Source organism: Sylvia atricapilla, chromosome 1, assembly GCF_009819655.1.
Source record: "Sylvia atricapilla isolate bSylAtr1 chromosome 1, bSylAtr1.pri, whole genome shotgun sequence".
In the NCBI taxonomy this organism is placed as follows: Eukaryota; Metazoa; Chordata; class Aves; order Passeriformes; family Sylviidae; genus Sylvia; species Sylvia atricapilla.
This window is the reverse complement of record NC_089140.1, coordinates 151,908,036-151,930,144: the sequence shown is the minus strand read 5'-3', so window position 1 is coordinate 151,930,144 and position 22,109 is coordinate 151,908,036. Positions and strand designations below refer to the sequence as shown.

The window sequence follows — 22,109 nt, the reverse complement described above, 5'->3', positions numbered from 1 at the left end:
TTTTTTCTCTCCTCACTGAGACCAGTCTTCTAGTGAGGGGGAATTGGGTTTAATTAGTCCCACTTTGGGAGAGAAAATCCCTTCCAGGGTTATTCCCTATAAAATACAATCCCATCTAATTATAATTTTGAAGATTTTCCTTATTTTGCTGTTGCCTCTTTCCCCCTGCCACATAGCAGGTTGGCTTCGTAACCACAAAACCCGAGGAACTGCTGTGGATCGGTATTTTCGTGTCATCTTTCATCTCTCCCCATAATTCATCCTCCTTCCCAAGGATGGATTCCACAGATTCCTCTTGCCTTAGGATAACTGGGCCTGGCAGGGTGGAAGATTTGTGTGTTCTCATCGGCTGCGAACGTTTGCTCAACGCTCTGTGTTTTCAACACTTGACAAAGTTTATTTAAAAGATGGAAAAAAAAACGGCTTTTCCTTTCCCTTTCAGTGCCAGGCACCATGTGTTTGGAATAGTGGAGAGACGGGAAATGCTCCTGACAGTTTAATAGCTTGGAGTTTACTTCCAGTGGTTTATAATTCTGCTCTTGCCCTGGATTTATAGGGTTGGGGTTTTATCTCTACAGTACAAAATCTGATGCCGGGCGCTGGGGCTGATCCATCCACACCATTGTGGCATTCCCAAGTGATTTATTGATGGATGCTGGTGGTGAGTTAAGATTTAGTCGTGAGGATGCACTTCCTGCATCCCTGTGCTGTATTGGGATCAATCCTGAGGCTACCAGGAGCAATGGGAAGAGCAGTTTTCCATGGGTCTTCTGGAATTGGCTTTGTTAGTGCTGGAGAGATGAAAAAAATCACATGGCTTGGGGACAAGGAAAGTGTCACTGCAGTCCCAGGAAAAATCTTTGAAGGTGTTTTGAACATAAAAAACCTCCCTGGAGCAATCACAGCATCACCATGGCCTGTGCAGCTGCTGAGAACTTTGCTCTCATCCCGTGTGTGGCTCTGCTCCCAAAGGATTTCTGCACTTTTCCACATTTGTTTCCAGAAAACTGCAAACAAAATACAGAAATAAAAAGACTTTTTTTTTTTTTTTCTCCTTCCTAACTGGATAGGGACTTTGGATGTGGCATAATTCATTGCTCAGGCAAGGATGGAGAAGAAAACCCAGAGCTCAAATACTCTCTGCTCATCCCTGTGCAAGACAAAGATGCAAAATCGCACATGGAAAAGCTCTTTCCCTTTGGGATAACTGGTATTTCAGCACCCATGTATTTTTTCACTTCACAGAAGTCTTGGAAAACTGGCAGTGGGATGGAGGGGAAAGTATTTGCTGTGTGGCAATTAATTAAACAAGTGGAATAATTGGGTTTCTCTGCTCGCAAGGAACCTTTCCTTCATTTCTTTCTCCAGCTGCTAAGGCGTTTTCCAGGCTCTTGAGGAATTTCCATGAAATCAGGGAGAGAAGCAAAAGGTCCTGGGCGATGTAGAGTTTCACAAAGAAATACAGAAGGGGAAATACAAGATTGAAAGCAGCAGAAAGCAAATTAAAGTTTGACATTGTCCGGAAACCAGCCCTGACCCCAATCTTGGCACGAGCCGCCGCTGCTGCTGAGAGAGGAATTGCACTCCATGAGCTGGGGCTGGCTCCAGCAGGGTTTTCCAAGTGTCCAGCCTGTTTTTCCGTGGGCAAATCCTCACCTGCACAATTTCCTCATGCTGAGGTTTTAGCTCTTGGCTGGAGAAAGGCTGGTGGCTTTCAGGGGGGCTCCAGAGGTGACAGCCAGCCCCTTGAGCAATGAGATTTTATTTATTGGGATTTTTGGATTGTCTCCATGACCATAGATTCCAGTGCCTTGGAGATACCCGGGATTGCTGAGCTCTCAAAGGTGGAGGTTTCAGAGGGGTTTTAAGTCCTCCTGAGCTGAGGAGGACTCAGCTCTCACACAATGTGATGGTGGCTCTGATCCCAGAAGAACAAATTATTAATTAAAATACAGTTGAGTTCAGGCTTCAAGAACTGGAAGGGACTTTCCTTGCATCCAGATGCACTTCCTGTCTTTATCCTGCTGTGTAACATCCCCTCCTGCCTCAGTTTCCCCTCTCTGCTGCAAGGGTGATCGGCTGGGGAGATGGAAGGTCATGGAATCATGGAATGGTTTGGGTTGGGAGGGAGCTTGAAGATCATCCAGTTCCAACCCTCTACCAGCAGTGGGGACACCTTCTACTATCCCAGGTTGCTCCAAGCCACATCCAACCTGGCCTTGGGCACTTCCAGGGATGGGGCAGCCACAGCTTCTCTGGGAACCTGTGCCAGAGCCTCCCCACCCTCACAGGAAAGGATTTCTTCCCAATATCCCATCTAATTCTGCTCTCTGGCAGTGGGAAGCCATTCCACTTGTCCTGTGCCTCCATCCCTTGTCCCAAGTCCCTCTCCAGCTCTCCTGGAGCCCCTTCAGGCACTGGAGGGGGCCCTGAGTTCTCCCAGAGCCTTCTCTTCTTCTGGCTGGACATTCCCAGCTCTCCCAGCCTGGCTCCAGAGAAAAGAGGCTTGGAGCATCTCTGGACTCTTTCCTCCACTGCCTCAGGCTGGGGACAGGTGACAGATGCTCCTGAATACGATTTAGGCTGCAGTGGGAGCACTCCACACATTTTAGAAGTGCTGAATGCCACAGAAACGTGCTTCCCACTTTTTCCAAGGATGACAAAATGCTCAGAGCTGCCATTGGCCCAGTGTTTGTGGGAATGATGCTCCTTCCTCCGAGCCACTTCTTTTTAGAGAAGGAAAGAAGGGATCCAGGACTGGAATGTTTCCACCACCCATCGTCTGCCTCTGCTTTTAATTTAAAGAGGAGTTAGGGAGGATTTGCTCTGGTGTGCCAGGCTCTGCCTTTTCCCCATGTCCATGGAAACATCCTGAGCTTCTTGTTTGTCCATCACGACCCACTCTCCTGTCTTCTGTCTTCAACACACCTTGAATGTGTTGGGATCATACTGGAGGATAAGGAAGAATTCGATGGAGGAGAGACCAGCCCAATGTAGCAAGGTGTGAGAGCAGGGAAATTTGTAATGTTGCTTTCCTCAGGTTTCCACTGGTTTTGGTGTTGCTGGTGAATTCCTTGGGTTTGGGATTGCTCAGTCTCTTGCCTCTTCTTGAACTCAACTCCTTGGCTTCTTCAGGATCAGTCCCTTGTTTTGGGATTGCTTAATCTTTAATCTCAATCTCTTGGTTTTGGGATTGCTCTGTCCCTTACCCATCTTCAGTTAAATCCCTTGGCCCCTTTGGAAGTAATTCCCTTGGTCTGGGGATTGCTCAGTCCCTTACCTTTTCTGACCCTAGTTCCCTGGCTCCCTCAGTCTCAGTGCATTTTCTTTAGGATTGTGGGATCCCTTGGTCCCTTTTGATCTCAATCCCACGGCCCCTTTTTTTACTCAATTCATTGCCTTTGAGATTTTGCAGTTCTTCCCTCTTTTCAGATCAGTTTTTTCTTTCTGAGGTTGCTCAATCCCTTGGCCCCTTTTGAGCTCAGTTTCATGGCCCCTTCGGTCTCAAGGCTTTTTCTTTGGTATTGGGGAATCCTTTCAATCTCAATACATTGGTTTTGGGATTCTTCAATCCCTTACCCCTTTTGAGCTTAATTCTTCTGCACCTTCATTCTCAATGCCTTCCTCGTCTCTGGGATTGAGGGATTCCTTGGCCCCTTCAATCTCAATCCCCTGTTTGTGGAATTGTTCTCTGTCTTTGAGCTCAGTCCCTCAATTTCTTTTAACTCAGTCTCTTGTTTTTGGGATTCCTCCTTCCCCTACCCCTTTTTAGCTCAATCCCTGCGTTTTGGGATGACTGAATCTCACCCTTTTGGCTGCAGTCCTAGGTAATTTGAGGATTGATGAGTCAACCTCTAACCCCTTTCAAACTCAGTCCCTTGTTTTTGAATTCTTCAATCCCTTACCCTTTTTCAGATCAGGTCCATGGCCCCCTCAATCTCAGTGCCTTGTCTTTGGGATTTTGGGATCTCTTGGCCCCTTTGATCTCAGTCTCTTGATTTTGGGATTGTTAATCCCTCACTCCCTTTGAGTTCAATCCCTTGGGCTCCTTTTGAGCTCTGTCCCTTGGTTTTGGGATTGCTCAGTCCTTTTATCCCTCTGGACCTCAATCCTTTGGCCCCTTCAGTCTCAGTGCCTTGGCTTTGAGATTGAAGGGGGCAGAAGATTGAGATTGCTCAGTCCCTTTCACTTGGGAGCTCAATTCCTCAACTCTGGAATTGCAGGGATCGGATCCTGCTCCTGGCCCACATCTACTCATACAACATCCAACCCCGACCTGCTTCATTAATTGAAGCCGATTCATCAATTGAATTTGCTTTGCTAATAAAACACTCGTGACCACCGGACTCAGGGAAATTCATGGGATATGGGGACAGTCAGGCAGGAAAACGGGAAAATCTCGCTTGTTTAGTAGCAGCTCATCCCGTTTTTCCCTTTGTCTTCTCCGGAATGAGGACTTGTGCTGTCCAGTGAGGGAAATAAATGACCCCCAGCAGCTGCGAGTGCTGATCCTCGAAATCTGCAGAACCCACTTAAATGAATAATAATTAAAGAAATAAATTTCCCCAAGTGCAGCCTCAAAACTTTTGGTTCAGCAATAAAGCCAAGGAGAGACTCGGAAAATGAATCGCTCGGCTCTTTCCGAAGGAGGCTGCGGTGGGTGAGGTGGGATGATAATGGGAACTATTAAAGGAGCCAGCATGGTTTAAGGAAGACTTTTCCAGATTGTGTGGGAGCAGGCTGAGGAGAGGTTGGGTGGTGATACTGACACTTGAGGGATAAAAGTCTCACTTGGGACTGAGAAATCCCAAAACCGTGGAATTGCGAGTGAAGTGGCCAAGGGATTGAGGAATACCCAGACTAAAGGATTGAGCTGGAAAGGGGCCAAGGGATCGATCTCAAAGGATATAAGGAATTGAGTAATCCCCAAAACAAGGCACTGAGATTCAAGGGGCTATGGAATTGAGCTCAGAAGGGGTCAGGGATTGAGGAATCCCAAACCCAAGGAATTGAACTCAATGAGCCAAAGGATTGAGCTTAAAAGGGATAAGGGACTGAACAATTCCAAAACCATGGGATTGGTGAAAGAAAAAAAAAAAAGGAAGTAATTGTGGTAATCCCCAAATTGGAGCACTGGCTAATGAAGGTGATCACTTGCCTGCCATTGCTTGGGCAAACCCCTGGTTGTAAGATCTGTGTGTAAATCCCTCTGTGTGTAAGATTTCCATAAGTTATCCTTGACTTGGGATGGTGGAAGTAGATGGGAAGCAACAGGCTTGATGCTCAACACTCATTATTCTAACAGTGTTCTCACACTCTTGCCCATCCCTCAACCCTTTCACACCCCAGCTCTGAATTTCTTCCTTTTTTCCGGCCTGTTTCAGTTTTCAATGGATTGTTTCCCTCCACGGGGAAGATTTCCACAAATTATCCTTGGTTTGGGATTGTGGAAGTAGGTGGGAAGCAATAGGCTTGATACTCAATACTCATCATTCTAACAGTGTTTTCACCCTTCTGCCCATCATCCCTTGGCTCACCCTATCTCTGGATTTCTCCCTTTTCTGGATTTCTCCCTTTTTATTTGCTAAATCACTTTTCCACAGCTTTTCCGCCATTGAGGAAAAAAATAAACTACTGGATAAGATACTCCAACAGACCTTTCCATGAGATGAGGTCCTGATCCTTGAAATGTGTCTTGGAGCAATAAAGTCCTTCCTAAATAATTAAGCAGGTGATAATTAACTGTGATATTTGCAGTCAATTTTTAACTCAAAGGAATATTTTGAATGTTGTTTTCGGGGTGTGTTTGTTGCATCCCAAGCCCTGGAGTGATGAGGAGCTGAGCAGGAGTGTTGGACTGGATGGAAGTATCCTGGTATCCATGTGGGAGTGCTGGAAAGCACCGAGTGTTGCTCCTGAGTGCAGCTCCTTGGCCCCCAAGGGAAATTTCTGCCAACTTTTCCCTGGGGGAGAGGACCTTGAGCCTCGAGCTGTGTTTTGGGATTATGGAAAAAACCCCCAGTGTGCCAGAGATGGACCTGGATCCACTTGAGCTGAATTTAAGGATATGAAAAGGTCCTAATTAACTTACGGATGTTGGTGCAGGGGTGCAGCATCCAATTCGCTTGTTTTAAGCAATTTTTTTTGTTCGACAAGGATAAATGGTGCCTTTTTCCTCCTCCTTTTCCATCAAAACCTGGAATTCCAAACCGTCAAGCCAAACGCCGCGGAAAACACCGCGGGACTGCTTGGCTCTGGATTCCTTCCTAGGAGCAGGGAAAAAAAAAAATAAAAAGGAGTTAGGCTGTAGCCCCCGCTATTAATCATAGCTGTAATCATGCATTTAATGAACATGACAGCTCCCGCTCCCTCCGGAGAGACGCGCGGAGTCTCCCCGCCTGGATTGGGAGCAACAATCACTTCTCACCGCCAGCCACCGGAGCTGCCAGCGTTGGGCTGGGATGATGCATTAAGAGAAAAAGAAAAAAACCACCTCGTTTGCATGGGCTGTGGGTTTCCTTACGGATGATGCTCTTCCAAGCGACTGAATCGTCGGGAAAGGGGGAGAGAAATCCACCTGTCCCTTCCACAGGGTGGAAGATATCCCGGCTGACACTGCTGTGCTGGGTGTAATCACTTCAAATGCCCTCAGTGTGCAGTTTTTGATGCTCTCTCTGGCAGCTTTTCTTATTTTCCTGCTTTTTTCCCCATTCTCTGTTCCGTTCCCACTGCCTTGGAGTGTGCGCATGGGAGGAATTTGCTGTGGCACCTCTTTAAATTTCCATAGTGAGGGACTTCGGCAATGCCAAGGATGTGGGAGTTGCTCTCCTGATCTGACAGCACCCCTGTGTCCCGAAATTCTCCCCGGCTGGGAAGTGATTGAGGAGGAAAATGAGACAGATCTGGGACTGGATGTGCCCAGTGTTTGGTCTGGACCAAACCAAACTCCCAAAGTCAAGCCCTGGGGGCATAGTTTCAGCTTTTTGTTTAATTTATGTGAGACTGCAGCAAATTTCGTCTCCTGATGTTGGAAACTTAACCCTTATCCCATTTTTCCAATGTTTTTTGATGTCCTAATTTCACCTCAATTTCAAGAATACACCTTCCAATGCCAGGAATATTTATTTATTAATGTGTTTATTAGTGCAAATCTCTTGTAGTGACCAGTTGGGAATTCCAAGTTGACAACCACCCCAAAAATCCAAATTTAGGCTCCTTGGACCTCCTGAAAATTCAGGAACATCCCACCCCCTCTCCTGCACCCCTTCTTGTTACTCGTACACAAAGCTTTTACTTTTATTTAGTCTTTCTTTCCACAATGAAAGAGCTTCAAAAAATACCCTCATGGCAGAGCCTGAGTTTTCTCCATAAATCCCAGTGGATGGTGAAATATTTAATTATGGAGCTTTCTTGGCTTGGCTCCTCCTGGAGAAATATTTGGGTGGTTTTCTAATAGTTTGGGGAGGATTTGCACAGGGTAAATAATTAGGGAGTGGGAAAATGTGGATTGCAGGTTTCTTTGCCACCTTCCAGGTGCTTTGCCAGACCTGGATGGATTTCACATGGATTTTGTCATGGATGGGATCAGCTGTTGGATGGTTAAACTGCCTTTGGGATGCGAGTTAATTCCTGGAATGGGAGACGCACATCATGTTATTGCATGACTCCTTACTGGAAGATGAAAACGAGGGAAAAAGAAGCCCCAAAACATTATTCCATTGATGTATTTTTGCTACATAAAAAATCCATTCCACTGGCAGGAGGCTGTTGGCCCCTTTATTTATTACCCTCTTTATTTATCTCTTTAGTGATTCCTGCTTTCTGGCCAAGATGACCTTTAAGGGCCCTTCCAGCCCTAACCATTCCATGATTCTGTGATTCCAAACTTGTTCATCCCTGTGTATCAGCTTTTATCCCCAAATATTAAATATTTGGAGGGATTGTCTGCTGCTCTCAGGAGCTGATTCCTGGTGTAGCTTTAAGGAATATTATACAGAATTCCAGAGGGCTGAGGATGCTCCAGCCGTATCCTAATGGACTTTAATTTGGAGCTTTCTCCCCACATGGTTTGAGAAGTCAACCTTGCTTTTAAAGGAGACCCTTCAACAGCATCTTCGGAGCACCCCAAAATTGATGAATCTTTATTGTAGCACTAAAAGGGTGCTCCTACGAGAAGGAATTAAAAAAAAAAAACAGTGAAAAAAAGTCTCATTGGCGGCTCAAATGCCCCGTTGATGGAATTTGATGTGCAGAGGGAACAGATGGGGCTTTGCCGACGCCGGCAGCCGAGTGACAGCTCGCGGTGCCGCGCAATCAAATTCCGCTCGCTCAACTTCCCAACACGCCCGGGCTGGCAGGTGAGCGACTGAGCCGCTCTCATCCCACCTGGAAAACTGAAATCCAGCCTTTCTTTCCCGTTTGTTCTTCCCTGCACCAGTCAAGGATGATTTAATTCCATGCGTGTGTGGATGGGAGCGGGTGTTGGGCTTGTCCCTGTCCGGCTGCGGGGAGCGGCCAAGCCAAGCGTGGAAATTTTTTAAGGATTTGCTTACAGAAATGTTCTGGCATGTTTGGGTGCAGAGGGGAAATATTCTTGCTGTGTTTGGGGCTGGCGAGGAGCACTCCTGAGGGTTGCTCCTGAGGTGAGAAATCCCTAAAAAAGGGCAATTTTGCCCATTGATTCTCTGGGTGCTCCATGCTTTGGGTTGAATAACATCATGGAATCATGGAATGGTTTGGGTTGGGAGGGAATTTGAAAGTCATCCAGTTCCACCCCTCTGCCAGGGGTGTGGACACCTTCCACTATCCCAGGTTGCTCCAAGCCCTGTCCAACCTGGCCTTGGACACTGCAAGGGGCAGGGCATCCATGGTTTCTCTGGGCAACCTGTGCCAGAGCCTCCCCACCCTCCCAGGAAAGGATTTCTCCCCAGTATCCCATTTCTCCCTGTTCTCTGGTGGTGGGAAGCCATTCCCTCTGTTTTGCCACTCCAGGTTCTTGTCCAAAGTTTGTCTCCAGCTCTCCTGGAGCCCCTTCACACACTGGAGGGGGCTCCACGTTCTCCCCAGAGCCTTTTTCCAGGCTGAAAAACCCCAGCCAGATCTCCCAGTTTTTCCTCATAGCAAAGGGTCTCCATCCCTCTGACCATTTTTGTGGACCTGAGGTACTGAGGGCTGTGTGTATTCCTGCAAAATTTCTTGACTCCAAGCAATGATCCGTGTTTTTCTCTCTCTCCAGCATTGAGATTGCACTCCACACCCAGTCCTGGGATCTCTCCACCCGGCCTGAGCAGATACTCAACGTGCCGATACATCGCCAGGTCTGTACCCACGGGAAGCAGGAATGACGTGCTCCATCTTCACAATTATGCTCAGGAGGGATTCAGGAGCTTCAGGAGCAGCTGTTGAATTGGAGGATGATTTGGTGAAGCTCTGGCTGCTGCTTTTCTGCAGCTTCTACTTCGAGGTGGTTATAAGCTCAGCCAGAGCCTCCCCACCCTCCCAGGGAGGAATTTCTTCCCAGTATCCCACCTAACCCTGCCATCTGGCAATGGGAAACCATTCCCCATTTTCCTGGCACTCCATGCCTTATCTAAAGCCCCTCTCCAGCTCTCCTGGAGCCCCTTTAGGCACTGGAAGGTGCTCTAAGCTTTCCCTGGGCCCTTCTCACTAGGCAGGACATTCCCAGCTCTGCCAGCCTGGCTCCAGAGCAGAGGGGCTCCAGCCCTTGGAGCATCTCTGTGACCTCCTCTGGGTCGGCTTCAGCAGTTCCACATCCTTCTGCCGTTGGACCCCAGGGCTGGAGGCAGCTCTGCAGGTGGGGTCTCACCTGAGTGGGGCAGGAGGGCAGAAATTCCCCCTCTCCTGCTGCCCACACAGTGGGATGAGCCCAGGATATTCTGGGTTCTCATGGCTGGATAATGTGGAGCTTCTCATCCACCAGCTCCCCCTAGTACTTCTCCTCAGGACTGCTCTCAATCCATTTTCCACCCAGCCTGGATTTGTGTTTGGGATTACCCACCACACACCCAGCACCTTACACTTGGCCTTGCAGCTCCTTTAATCCAGGAGCTGCAGACAACCAGCAATTTAGAGGAAATACGTGCATTTCCTCTAAAAATAAGTTCCTTGAACCTGTATTTTTCATGGATAATGCACTGAATCCTCAAGAAACTGGAGCTGACTGTGCCCTACCACTGAATTATCTGCTTGGAATGATCTGATGTGCCCCCTGTGGTTTGTGTTCACCTGGATCTCAACACTTCCCCTCTTCCACCTGGTCCCACACATCTCAAGAGCTGCTGGATAGCTGCTCTTCCAGCTGGAATCTTGTGGAAAACATGGCTAAGCAATTTCTGAGCTCCTTAAGTAGCTTGTAGTGGGACCAGGCAATTAAAAAGGAACTTTTCTGCTCTTTGGTGGTACTTTCTGTTCCTGTGGCCATCGTGTAGACCCTCATTCTTTGAGGTTCATGAGCAGGTGCCCACTTGAAGGCCATGAATAGCATCAGGCCCAGCTGGTGGGACATGTGCTGAAGAGCCCTCCAAGTCATTCAGCCTTGGCATCCTGTGCTGCACAAGGAGAGGATATTTCCTTCCTCACCATATTCCCCAGAAGTGTGGGAAACGGTTTCCATGCTCGTAAAATCTGAGGAGAGAATCAGAGTTATGGGGGTGGGAAGAGATCTCACTGGTGACTTTGGTGTTATCTTGCAGATTTGGGTAAAATCAGCCAAAAATTGAAAATACTTCAGGGCTTATGAGCCTGAACTTCCTAAATATTTCACTCTCTAACGACGAGCTCCCCTGTGGTTTCAGGTGTTGTTGAGGTGTCTGTCTTCTCCGTGTCATCGTGGTGTTGGAGCTGGAGGTTTTCCCTGACCTTGTCCCTCTTTCTCCTTCAGCCGTGCTGTGCAGAGGAGCTTGGCCATCATCCGTCAAGCCAAGCAGAAGAAGAAAAAGAAGGAATATTGTATGTACTACAACCGCTTTGGGAAGTGCAATCGGGGCGACAGCTGCCCGTACATCCATGATCCAGAGAAAGTGGCCGTCTGCACCAGGTAGGGATGGGCATGGAATCATGGTAAACTGGGACACTGGGTGGCTTTGTGGGATATTCATAAGGGAAACAAACTGATGACAGAGATGTAGTACAGCAAGGATGGGAGTTCTGGGTCCAGGTGTAGGTTCTGCACTGTTGGGTTGGAAGGAGGAGGACAAGAAGAGGCTGGAGAATCGTGGAATTGTTTTGGTTGGAAAGGGACACCAAGGATCATTGAATTCCAAACCTCTGCCATGGGCAGGGACACCTTCCACTATCCCAGGTTGCTGCAAGCCCTGTCCAGCCTGGCCTGGAACAATTTCAGGGATGGGGCAGACATCCAGCTTCTCTGGAAATTCCATTTCAGGGCCTCACAGGGAAAAATATCTTCCTAATATCCTATCTGTCCCTCTGGCAGTGGGAAGCCATTCCCCTTGTCCTGTCACTTTGTCCCTTATCCCAAGTCCCTCTTTTGCTCTCTTGGATCCTGTTTAAGCACTAGAAGGGGCTCTAAGACCCCATTTAGAGACTTCTTTTCTGGGCTGGGTGACTCGAGCCCTTGCTCTGACCATACTCCAGGTTATTCCTTCAGGAACATTGCTCAGATCTGTTTGGATCAGTCCAACAGGTTTGAATCCCTCAGCCTGTGACGTCGTGCAGCTCCGAGACTCGATGATTTATTCCAGGAGAACTGATCCATGTTGGCAGCTCATTAGACCTGCCCAAGAGTTGATTAAACTCTATTATGAGTCATTTAAAAAGTGCAGAAAAGCCAACTCCACTGATGAACTCCTGGAGTAATTTCTCCATAAAATTGCTGCTGTGCTGGAATCACTTGGAAGTTGCTGAAAGCTCGATGGGGGACGATAGAGGAGGGGAAGTTGATTTATTGTTTTTTTAACTGATTTTACTCCTTCTCACTCATTCTCCCATAACAAATCGCATAACGCCTTGCCTACTTTAGGAATTGTGCTCCTTGAAGTCTTTTGGATCTCCACTCTGTCTTATTTCCGTGGATCATTGGAGGACAACACTGATTTCTCCCAGTTTTATTTCTCCTTATCCTGTTTCCTTTATCTCCAATCCCATTCTTTAGCTTTCCCATATTATTTTTTAATTTTGTTAATCTGCTGTCACAGTGGTCACTCCTAGGAAAACTCTTGACATCCTCATGTGCTTTGGGATCTTGGTTCCTGTTCTGGGCCTGTGTTTGCTCCTCCTGGTCATTGGCCTCTCCCATCTGGAGCTTCATCCAGCATCTCATAGAATGGGATCATAGAATCCTGGAATGGTTTGAATTGGAGTGACACCTTCCATTATGCCAGGTTGCTCCAACTCTTGTCCAGCCTGGCTTTGAACACTTCCAGGGATGGGGAATCCACAACTTTTGCTTGGCAGCTTGGAGTAATCAGGGCTCTAGGAAGGACCTTTCCCCTTCTGGGAGCATCGTCTCTGAATTTTGGGATACAAGCCTTGCTCTACTTACTAATGAGCACTCAAATGTGATGAAAGAATAAAATCAATCAGGAATCGTCAGCTGCTCTTCGAACAAGAGGAATCTGTCCTAATTTAGGGTATGAAATGGGTTTATAGATGAGTTTAGCAGCAATTGTATGGTTTTGTATAAGACCATGTATTTTGTCACTCACCTCGTGTCCAACCCTTTCCATCTGCTTTATCTCCAGGTTTCTCCGTGGCACGTGCAAGAAGACGGATGGGACCTGTCCATTTTCCCACAAGGTGTCCAAGGACAAGGTCTGTGTGACATCCCGATGGGAATGTGGCTCTGTGTGCGAAGAGATCATTGTAGGAAGCTTCTTCCTCACTGCGTGCTTCCAGCTGAGTTCAGAGTTTCCTTGCTGAGCTGTTCAGAATCGTGACAGAACCATGGAATGGTTTGGGATAGATGGGACCTTCAAGATCATCTCATTCCAGCCTCTCTGCCATGGTCAGGGACACCTTCCACTATCCCAGGCTGCTCCAAGCCCCAACCAACCTGGCCTTGAATTTTTCCAGGCTTGGGGCAGCCACAGCTTCTCTGGGCAATCTGTGCCAGGGTCTCACCACCCTATGGTTGAGGTCTAGAAAAGACCTGTGAGGTCTTAGAGGTCTAAAAAAGACCTCCAAGATCATCAAATCCATTTAGTTGTGTCTAATCCTTCCCTGCTTCCGTAAGATCACATTTCCCTGGAAATCCCTCTCTCCTGGGGTCAGAGGATGTTTTAACAAACGTAGCTTAGAGGTTAAATTAATAAAAATCAATTCTAAAATACCAAGCAGCAAAATCAGGTTGAAACTGAACAACTTGGGAGTTCTTTGTTTTCCACCTTCTTGATGTATTTCAAGCTCTGTAGTTTTATTACATGAGGCAGAAAAATATTCCAGGGGCTTTATTTTGAGTTTATCAGTGATGATTTAGCACCTCAGCCTGTGTTTAGTGGCTGGAATCTCCACTTAGATGTAGCTTTGGAGACTCCAGCACAGAAACTGAGGTGCCTGAGGCACGTTCCTTGTCCGTGGGGAGCTCATAAGTTATCTGGGAAGTCGCTCTGAATGAGACACGGAGCACCAGATGTTTTTTACATGGATTTCTCTTCAGAGTCACTTAATCACGAGTACATAAAACAGGGATGGGGACAGCTGCCTTCCCTGGCTCGTGATGTGTCAGAGCAGGAATGGGAATGAGGATTGATAGATGGAAAAAAGGACAGTTTGGGTTTGTTTTTTTCATCCTGTAACAGTGTCAGACTTCAGAAATAAAGAAGGCAAGAATGAAGGAAGGTTTGCAGTGGGAGTGACTGTTGGTTTATCCGAAATTATTGTAATCAGTGAGGCCAACAACTTCTTGTCATCCAAGTAAACAATGTACAGCCCTCTGCCTGCACCTCTGAGGCAAAGGATTGAATTCATCCTCAAAGCCATGAACGCCAGACTTAATGGAATTTCAGAAGGCGATGAAGTCTTTTTTTGTCCCAGGGCAAAACAACCTAGATGAAACTTGGGAACTGGACATGCTCCAGGAGCTGTTGCAGTTGGTGGTTTATCCACCAAAGGATGTGATGGTGACATGTGGATGAATTTGGGGTCTCTCTACCCAGGAATATTCCTCAGCATGTTTAAACTCCTGGTGGAGATGTGACCTCAGTTTCCCCTCCAGGAACACTTGGTCCCTCAGGAAGGACCTCCAGATTTGGCTTCTGGGCTGTTTGGGGTGAATAAATGGAGAATGATGGAAAACTCAACCTTTAGCAGCACCTCACCTGTTCGAGAAGGATAACAGTGATATCGTGTTAAAATAAATTAATTTAATTCAGTTAAAACTGAATTAAAAAGGAGTGGCCATGTCAAGGAGCTGTTTGCCAATAGCATTTTGGGGACAGAGTCCCTGGGATGGTATCCCATGGGATGCAGTGACCTCAGCCCATCTCACCTTTATCCTGAGCTAAGGAAGCATCACCTAAACTCAAGATGAATTATGAATTGACAAACCAAAATCAAAGCGGGCAGTGCCAGCTCTGAAGAGTTTTCGGAGCACGTTTTTCCTGCCATGCTCCGTTGGGAAGGGGAATTATTTTTCACAGGATTAACCACCCTGAGGGTGGTTCAAAGGTCTCCCTGTTTGCCACCTTGTCATCAGCGAGGGCTGGAAGAGAAACAACCTCCTCCATGGAGTTCAGACTTGTTCCAGGGTGATTTATTGCCATGGGAATGCTGCTTCCCAAAGCGAGAGGCAACTTTGCTTTCCAAGACCCGGACCTCCCTGTTAACCCTGGCAATTCTTGGCAGAGGTGGCTTTTCCCTCATTTATCAAGGCTGGGAAAAGCAAGTGAAGGCACTCAGCAGAGGAAGTAAGCAGTTTTCCTCCTGGTCATGGAATTTTTGGAGTAAATCCCACCTTTTCCTCAGGTGAAGGATTGTACATGGTTGGTTTTTGGCTGTTTGAGTTGAGGTTTTAATGTGATGCTTGGTTTTTGTTTTTTTTTTTCTATGTGGGATGATGTGGTGGTTTGGGGATTGCTGATTTCACTTTGTGGTTATTGGAGAGGGACACCCCAAAACCTGCTCATCTGAGAAAGTTCAGGTTGTTGTGTATCTCACCTCAGTGGGATTTTACTGGGATGGGATATCAAATCCAGGAGGAGGATCAAAGGCTTGCAGGGCTTGGCTCTTGCTTTCAGAGCAAAACCATTTCTCAGCCTTCGTGTACTCCCATGCCTCGGTTTCCCCACTGAAAAATGGGAATAATCACCATTTTCTATGGGAAAAACAACTGTTTCCTATGGAAAACTGCATGGATTCAGCTGTCACAGCATCAGGGAGCTTTCCCCCATCCTAGAGCAGCAAACACTTTACTCCAAGAAGAGAATGGTCTCCAGGATGGAGGATGGCACCAGATTGTCATGGAGCTTTGCAGATCCAAACTCCAGTGGTTTCCATCACCCTCTGGTGATGGAGAAAAGAGCCTGGAGAAGAGGCAAAGCTCTTCTTGTTCTGCCATGGGACACAATTTTCCCGCAATGGATCAGAAGCACTGACACATCCCAGCAATGGGGAAAAACCAGGAAATCTGAAGGAAGCGATGGTTGCGAGAGGCCGGGACTCGAGAAGCCGCCCGCTGCTGTTCCAACAGCTTTTCCCCTTGAGGAACTCGTAAAGAATCAGCATTTTTCTCCCTAATAGAGCTTCAAAACTCAGTTGTGAGCAATTTGGAGGCTCACGTGGAGTTTCGGGTTCATTTAGCTGCTGCCTCCAGAGCTTGTAGAGAGTCAAAGCTGTCGAAGGCGGCCGCAGCGCCCCAGTGCCTTGAATTAATGTTATTGTTATTTGTGTGGACGTGCTGGGGTGCAAACAAGGTTAATTGAAATGAGAGCGCTGCTTCCTCTTGATAATGGCTCGGGCTTGACAGCGAGGAGGAGTTTATTTTTGTCAGAGAGCTGCCTTTATTATCCCTTTTTATTAGAGCTAATTTGGGCTCTATATCAAAAACTACATTAAGGGAATCGTTTACGGTCACACCACCAGCACAGCCAAAGATCGCCCCAGAGCCCTGTCCTTTATGTTAATGTCTGCAGTTAAAAGACAATTAAAAATAAACTCTCCTCTTTTAAAGCACCCTTTGTTTTCTTTCCTCTCAGCCTCTAGCGAGGCAATTTAGTTCAACCCTTAATGTGCCCTTCAGGGATAAGGGATTTTTCCGGATAGCCCCGGCCGTGGTTACTGCAGGATTGTAAATATTACTTGGGGATGGTTGAACTGGTGGGACCAGGATGCTACTGGTGAATGGGGGGATCAATACCACGCTCAGCAGTGAGAAAATTCGGGATGTAGGAGCAGGAGGAGCCAGACCTTCGGGAAGTGCACATTCCCGGTGGCAGCTGCCTGATCGGAGTGGGAAGCGGGAAGCTGCCGGCGGTAGCCGGTGAGTTAAGGATGCTGAAATATGGCAGCAGGCTGGTAATTTGTTTTTAATGATAACAGCTGGCAGAAGGTGAAGTTTGTGCTTTGAGGACGATGAGGAGAATCCTTGCTGCGTCGGTTTTCCCCGTTGGCTGTCACGCTGCGGAGCCTCGGGAACGCGGGATCAGGGATCTGCTCCATGTATCCCACTGCTCTCCTTCTCCAATGCTCATGGCAGGAGCCCAGGCTCTCCTCCTCCTTTCACTCTCTTCTGGAGCATCCCTGCCTGCCCCAGTGCGCAGGGACAGGCATCACAGACCTGGGGAATTCCAGGATAATGCCTTGGAATGATGCAAACCCCCAAAATCCTTGCAAAGGTGCTTTTTCCCCCCTCTTTCTGGGAACCACCTTTTGGAGCCTTTATGAAACCCCCTTCCAGCCAGCTCAATATCCATGGAAGAGCCAAATGGGAAGCACCCCCAGGATGCCGTTTTGGCCTTCGTGATGGCCAGAATTCCCTGTGGGATGTTGCAGCTGGGCTGGGTGTGATCCCTGCACCGCTGTTCCCTTCTCCATCACTGCATCATCCCTTGTGAAAGGTGTTCCCAGAATTTATGACATTTTCCCATCCCTTCGCTACGCTGTCCAGAGGGAATTTTCTTCCTGGTGGCAGTTTCCAGCTTTTCATCCTCTCTCCAGCCTCCTGAAGGATGCTGAGGGAAGTGCCTTCACTCCCTGCATATCCAAACACGTAATACCAGGGAGCTGCCTTGCAGGAGACCAATGGAAGAGCTAAAAACACCTCTGGGATCGGTGGCTGGCAAAAGATTTCTATTTATTTTATGCTTGTCACGCTTTTATTTCAGGTCTGGGGGTTGCAGTGATTCCGAGTCACGGGTTTAGGGAATGCTGACGAATTTCTCCTCCTCTTGCAGATGCCAGTGTGTTCCTACTACTTGAAGGGGATCTGCAGCAACAGCAATTGCCCCTACAGCCACGTCTACGTGTCCAGGAAGGCAGAAGTGTGCCAGGATTTCCTCAAAGGATATTGTCCCATGGGAGAAAAGGTAAAGAGGGATTTATCCCAGCTGCTGTGGGCCCAAGCCAAAGCCATGAGCAGTGTCCTGCACCAGCTACAGCACCACAGGGAAGAGCTGGAAGCTGCTCAGCACCTGGATGTGATGAACAACAGTCCCGTGCTTTTCCAAAGGGTTTTGGCGAAGTGGTTTGGTTGGGAAAAAAGGGGAAGAAATCAAAGGCTTCAGCTCATCAACATGCTGGTGTTTCCTGGGTAAGAGCCTCCGTGGGGTGTTTGTGTTATCAGTGTCTGAGCTGGAAGCACCTGCCCTTAAAACCCTCAATGAAACTGATGAAAAATGCAGGAAAATATTTAGGATTCCCTGTTTTACCTAGAAAATCCATTAGGCGTTTATGCTTATTTTCCAGACTGGCTCCGTGATGGGTTAGAACTTGAGCCTTAAATCCTGTAGCTTAGTTTTAGGAGGAAGACCAGCCTTGCTCAGCCAGCTCAGCATCTGGCTGTGCTTGGGGGGATTTGTGGAGCCACCTGAAGGTCTTGGGGATGGTTTGGATCTGTGAAGTCCTACATGGACTTCATGCACACCCTGGAGAGACCCTGGGGAGACCACATCCATGAGCTTTTGGTGTCTGATGTAACGTGGAAACTGTGGGAGCAGCTTTCCTGGAGCAGGGCTTGGAGCCAGCTGCCATTTGCTCTTCCAAAGGAATTTGGAACACACAGGATCTTACCTTTCTGAGTCATGGTTAAGGGAGAGGGTTGGCTGGTGTTCCCTTGGGAATCCAAGTGACTGTCCTGACTCCTCTTTGCCGTTTTCCAAATGGTTTATGGGTTATGGTGCGGGATTTCTTCTCATCCTCGGACAGTTGTGACCAGCAGGAAAGAGGGAATTCTGCCCCTCTGCCCCACTCAGGTGAGCCCCTACCTGCAGAGCTGCCTCCAGCCCTGGGTCCAACAGAAGAAAAAGATGTGGAGCTGCTGGAGTGAATCCAGAGGAGGCCACGGAGATACTCCAAGGGCTGGAGCCTCTCTGCTCTGGAGCCAGGCTGGAAGAGCTGGGAACATCCAGCCTGGAGAAGGGAAGGCTCTGAGGAGACTTAGAACCATTTCTAAGGGGCTAAAGGGGCTCCAGAAGAGCTGAGGAGGACTTTGGACAAGGGTCTGGAGTGCCAGGACAAGGGGGAATGGCTTCCCGCTGCCAGAGGGCAGGGCTAGATGGGATATAGGGAAGAAGTTCTTCCCTGTGAGGGTGGTGAGGCCCTGGCACAGGTTGCCCCAGAGGGCTCTTCTCTTTTTATCCATCCTGGTAGTGCTCCTCTGCCAGAGGTACTGCTCATCAAGAGAAGCCATGGGTGCTCAGATCCCACCAGCGTGGCCACCAGCCTGTCCCAGAATCCAAACACAGTGTCAGATGGAATCCTAGGATCATTTAGGCTGGAAAAGACCTCTAAGATCATTGAGCCCAGCTTTGAACCCAGCACAGTCAAGTCCCACTAAACCCCATCTGGTGTTTTCCCCAAGGAGAAACCACCAAAAAGCAAAAAACAGGGGAAAAAAGCCAAAAGTGAGAGTTTTGAGGAAAGCAGGACATCAGCAGCAGCAAAGGGAAGCTCTAATAAATTCGTCTGGGCCTAATTACTTTTTGTGGCAGTGCGTGGAGGGGGACTTGATGCAGGATAAACATTCCCTCAGAAGGAAAACACAGGCATCCTGCCACCTCCCTCCAGCGCAGCGCCAACCACGCAGGCAGGGTCCCGACAATTATTTTTAAAATATTCCAATTTAAATGAAAATATAAAAGAGATATTTAGAATATTTATTCTATTAGGAAAAGTGCTTACGGCGTCACTTTCGGAATGTCGGGAAAGCATTCTCCTCCAGATGATGGATAGCAGCCTGTAATTATATATGGGGAGAAATTGCTGAGCGGGCCATATTTAACTGGGGAGGAGAAATTCCAGCTTGGGCCATTAAGGGTTAATTTTATTCTCTAAATAATATAAAAAGTGCTGAGTCCGTGCCTTTGCTCCGAGTAGAAAGTCCTCAAATGGACCCCGGAGAGTTTATAATATTCCACTGAATCAAGGAAAAATGTTAACCTTGCTTCATAAAACGATGGCTTGTTAAAGATGCGCAGTCCCTTTTCTTGTGAATTATTTAGGATGGGAGTAAATCTTCCCTCGTTCTGCCTTTCCCTGTCCGGGCAATGTTAGTTTGAAGCACAAAGAGCATGGAATGCGAAGGTGTGTGACTCCAGTGGAGCATCCTGGCTGGATAAACTCTGACAGGGATGGTCCATAATTAAGAATTTAGGTTGTTTTATGCTGATACTTGGCACAGTGGGCTCTTCTCCCAGTCGAGTTTCCCTCTTTGTACTCTCCCAGACAAACACAATTCCTGATTTTTAGCAGGCCTCCATCAAAAATGTCCATTGTTATCCATAATTTATGATGTGTCATTGGGAGTGTTGTCTCTTAAGTACTTCCTAGGATGTGTTGTAGGATTCTCAGGACAAGCTGATCCATCTTTGACCCATTCTGTGGGATGTAATTCCAGCTGCTCTCCATGCAAATTATGCCAGGACTGACCTACTCTGGCTTCACCAGGAATTTAAAATTAGGTGAAAAAGCTTTATTTTGCATTCCCAAGGCCCTTTTTCAGGAGTGTGGACTACAGAGGGAATGTTTTGTAAAGGGAATGTTACCCTCGGTGTTAATTAATTGGTCAAAAGTTGAACCTGATGATTTTGGAGACCTTTTCCAACATAAATGATTCCAGTAGTCTGTTTCCAGAAGGGAGCTGGTGGCAGAGCTAGGACCTCAATTTCCAGCATGCAGGTTCCTTGGTCATGGGCTGGGAAGTTCCTCCATCATTTGTGCTTCCTAAAGGGATCATCCCTAAACACAACGTCACTTGTGTCCTTTAAAGCCACGGAGTGATTCCCACCTTGGAGATCTCTGTCCCAGTTTTCCTGGACCTCTCTGTCGTTCCCTGGCATGCTGATCTGGATATGCTGGAAGGTCTCTTTGGGCTGGCCACCTGCACTGGAGGAAGCCCTAAGAGGGAAGTGGGGAGAGAGGGGGAAATGAGGGCCTCTTGCAGGTTCTTCCCAGGGTTTTCCTGAGATGTTTTCATGATTTGCTCTATGATCAGAGCTCATCTGTGGTTCCACATCCCTCCTCCACACGTGGGGCCTTGTGCAGGGGCTTGGAAGAGGAATTCTCTAGGAGAGGATGGGATGAGCCTGGTGGGTCTGAGGGATGAGGCAGCACCAGTGTGTGAAGTGTCCGTGGTGATGTAACCCCAGAGCAAGGGACAAGCAGGAGATGTTGGATGTTGTGGATGTCCCATCCCTGGGAGTGTTCAAGGCCAGGTTGGACGGGACTTGGAGCAACCAGGGCTAGTGGGAAGTGTCCCTGCCTATGGCAGGGAGTAGGAACAGGATGGGCTTTAAGGACCTTTCCAGCCCAAACCAAATTTGATGGCAGATCATGGCCTGGGATCTCTGGAGCTGGGAGCTCATCCGTAGCTAATCCCAAGGAGCACCTGCCTTGGAATTTGCTTTCCAGGCACAAAAGATGAATGAGGGTAGATTTAGATGAGATTTTGGGAAGAAATTCTTTCGTGTGAGGGTGGTGAGGCCCTGGCAGAGGTTCCCCAGATAAACTGTGGCTGCTTCATCCCTGGAAGTGTCCAAGGCCAGGTTGGACAAGGCTTGGAGCAACCTGGAATAGTGGAAGGTGTCCCTACCCATGGCAGGGGTTTGGAATGAGATCATTAAAGTCACTTACAACTCAAACCACTCAACATTTCCATTGCTGCATCTGGAAGATTGTTTTGTGTTAAATAATCTTCCCCCCTCCGTGCCCATTAGCACTGGAGCCTCATTAAATCCCCTTCTCTGGATTGTTTCCATCATCTGCCTTGGAGCCTGTGGGTAAATTGTTCCCTCGTGGGAGCTGTTAAACAGTGAGACACAGTGAGATCAAACAACGAGACTTCCCTGGAAAGGCTCAGGGAGATGAACTGGAATAAATCGTGGATAAGAGGAGAATCTGTTCCCATCCCTCTGGAATCCCAGCCGGCACAACCAGCCTTGTTGTGGACAGGAGGGTTGAGCTGTGCTGGGACTGCTCATCCCAGCTCATCTTATTCCTAAAATCCATTTTTTTCTTGGACCAACAGATTTCACCAAAGCTCTAGTTTCCACCTTACCCCTGTAAGAAATACGGGACAGGGGCAGCACTGCCTGAGGAAGTGCTGCTTCCTTGGGAAGAGTAATTTTCCTCCCCCAGGTGGAGCTTGGTGGTTTTTTGCAGTGGCAGCTTGATTTTGCTCAAGAAAATCCAAATGTGGGGATTTTTTTCTCAGCTGAAAGCTCATTCTTGTGTGGTTTTTCGTGTGTTTGGTTGGTTGTTTTTTTCCTTTTCTGGTGGAAGTTCAGCAATTTCCCACCAGAAACGTATTTTGTGTGCCTGATACTTTCAATGTAACACATTTCTGTAGAAAAAGCTGCATGAGCTGTGTTAAAACAGTAAATATTAGATGTCTATGGGGTTTTCTCTTAATTATCCAATGATGGAGAGCCTGGGATCCTTGTTTTCCTTAATCTTTTGTCATGGAAAGGTGAATTTCA

The 22,109-nt window shown here is 47.7% G+C and overlaps 1 protein-coding gene across 1 annotated transcript in view; it reads left to right on the top strand.

Annotated features, from left to right (window-relative positions):
- The window catches only part of ZC3H3 (zinc finger CCCH-type containing 3), a 126,716-nt gene that overhangs the window by 86,769 nt on the left and 17,838 nt on the right, over positions 1–22,109 (top strand). The window contains exons 6-9 of the mRNA XM_066336986.1: positions 9,236–9,317; positions 10,901–11,056; positions 12,723–12,792; positions 17,370–17,501. Of these exons, the coding sequence (XP_066193083.1) occupies positions 9,236–9,317; positions 10,901–11,056; positions 12,723–12,792; positions 17,370–17,501 (440 nt within the window). The remainder of the gene's footprint in view (positions 1–9,235; positions 9,318–10,900; positions 11,057–12,722; positions 12,793–17,369; positions 17,502–22,109) is intronic.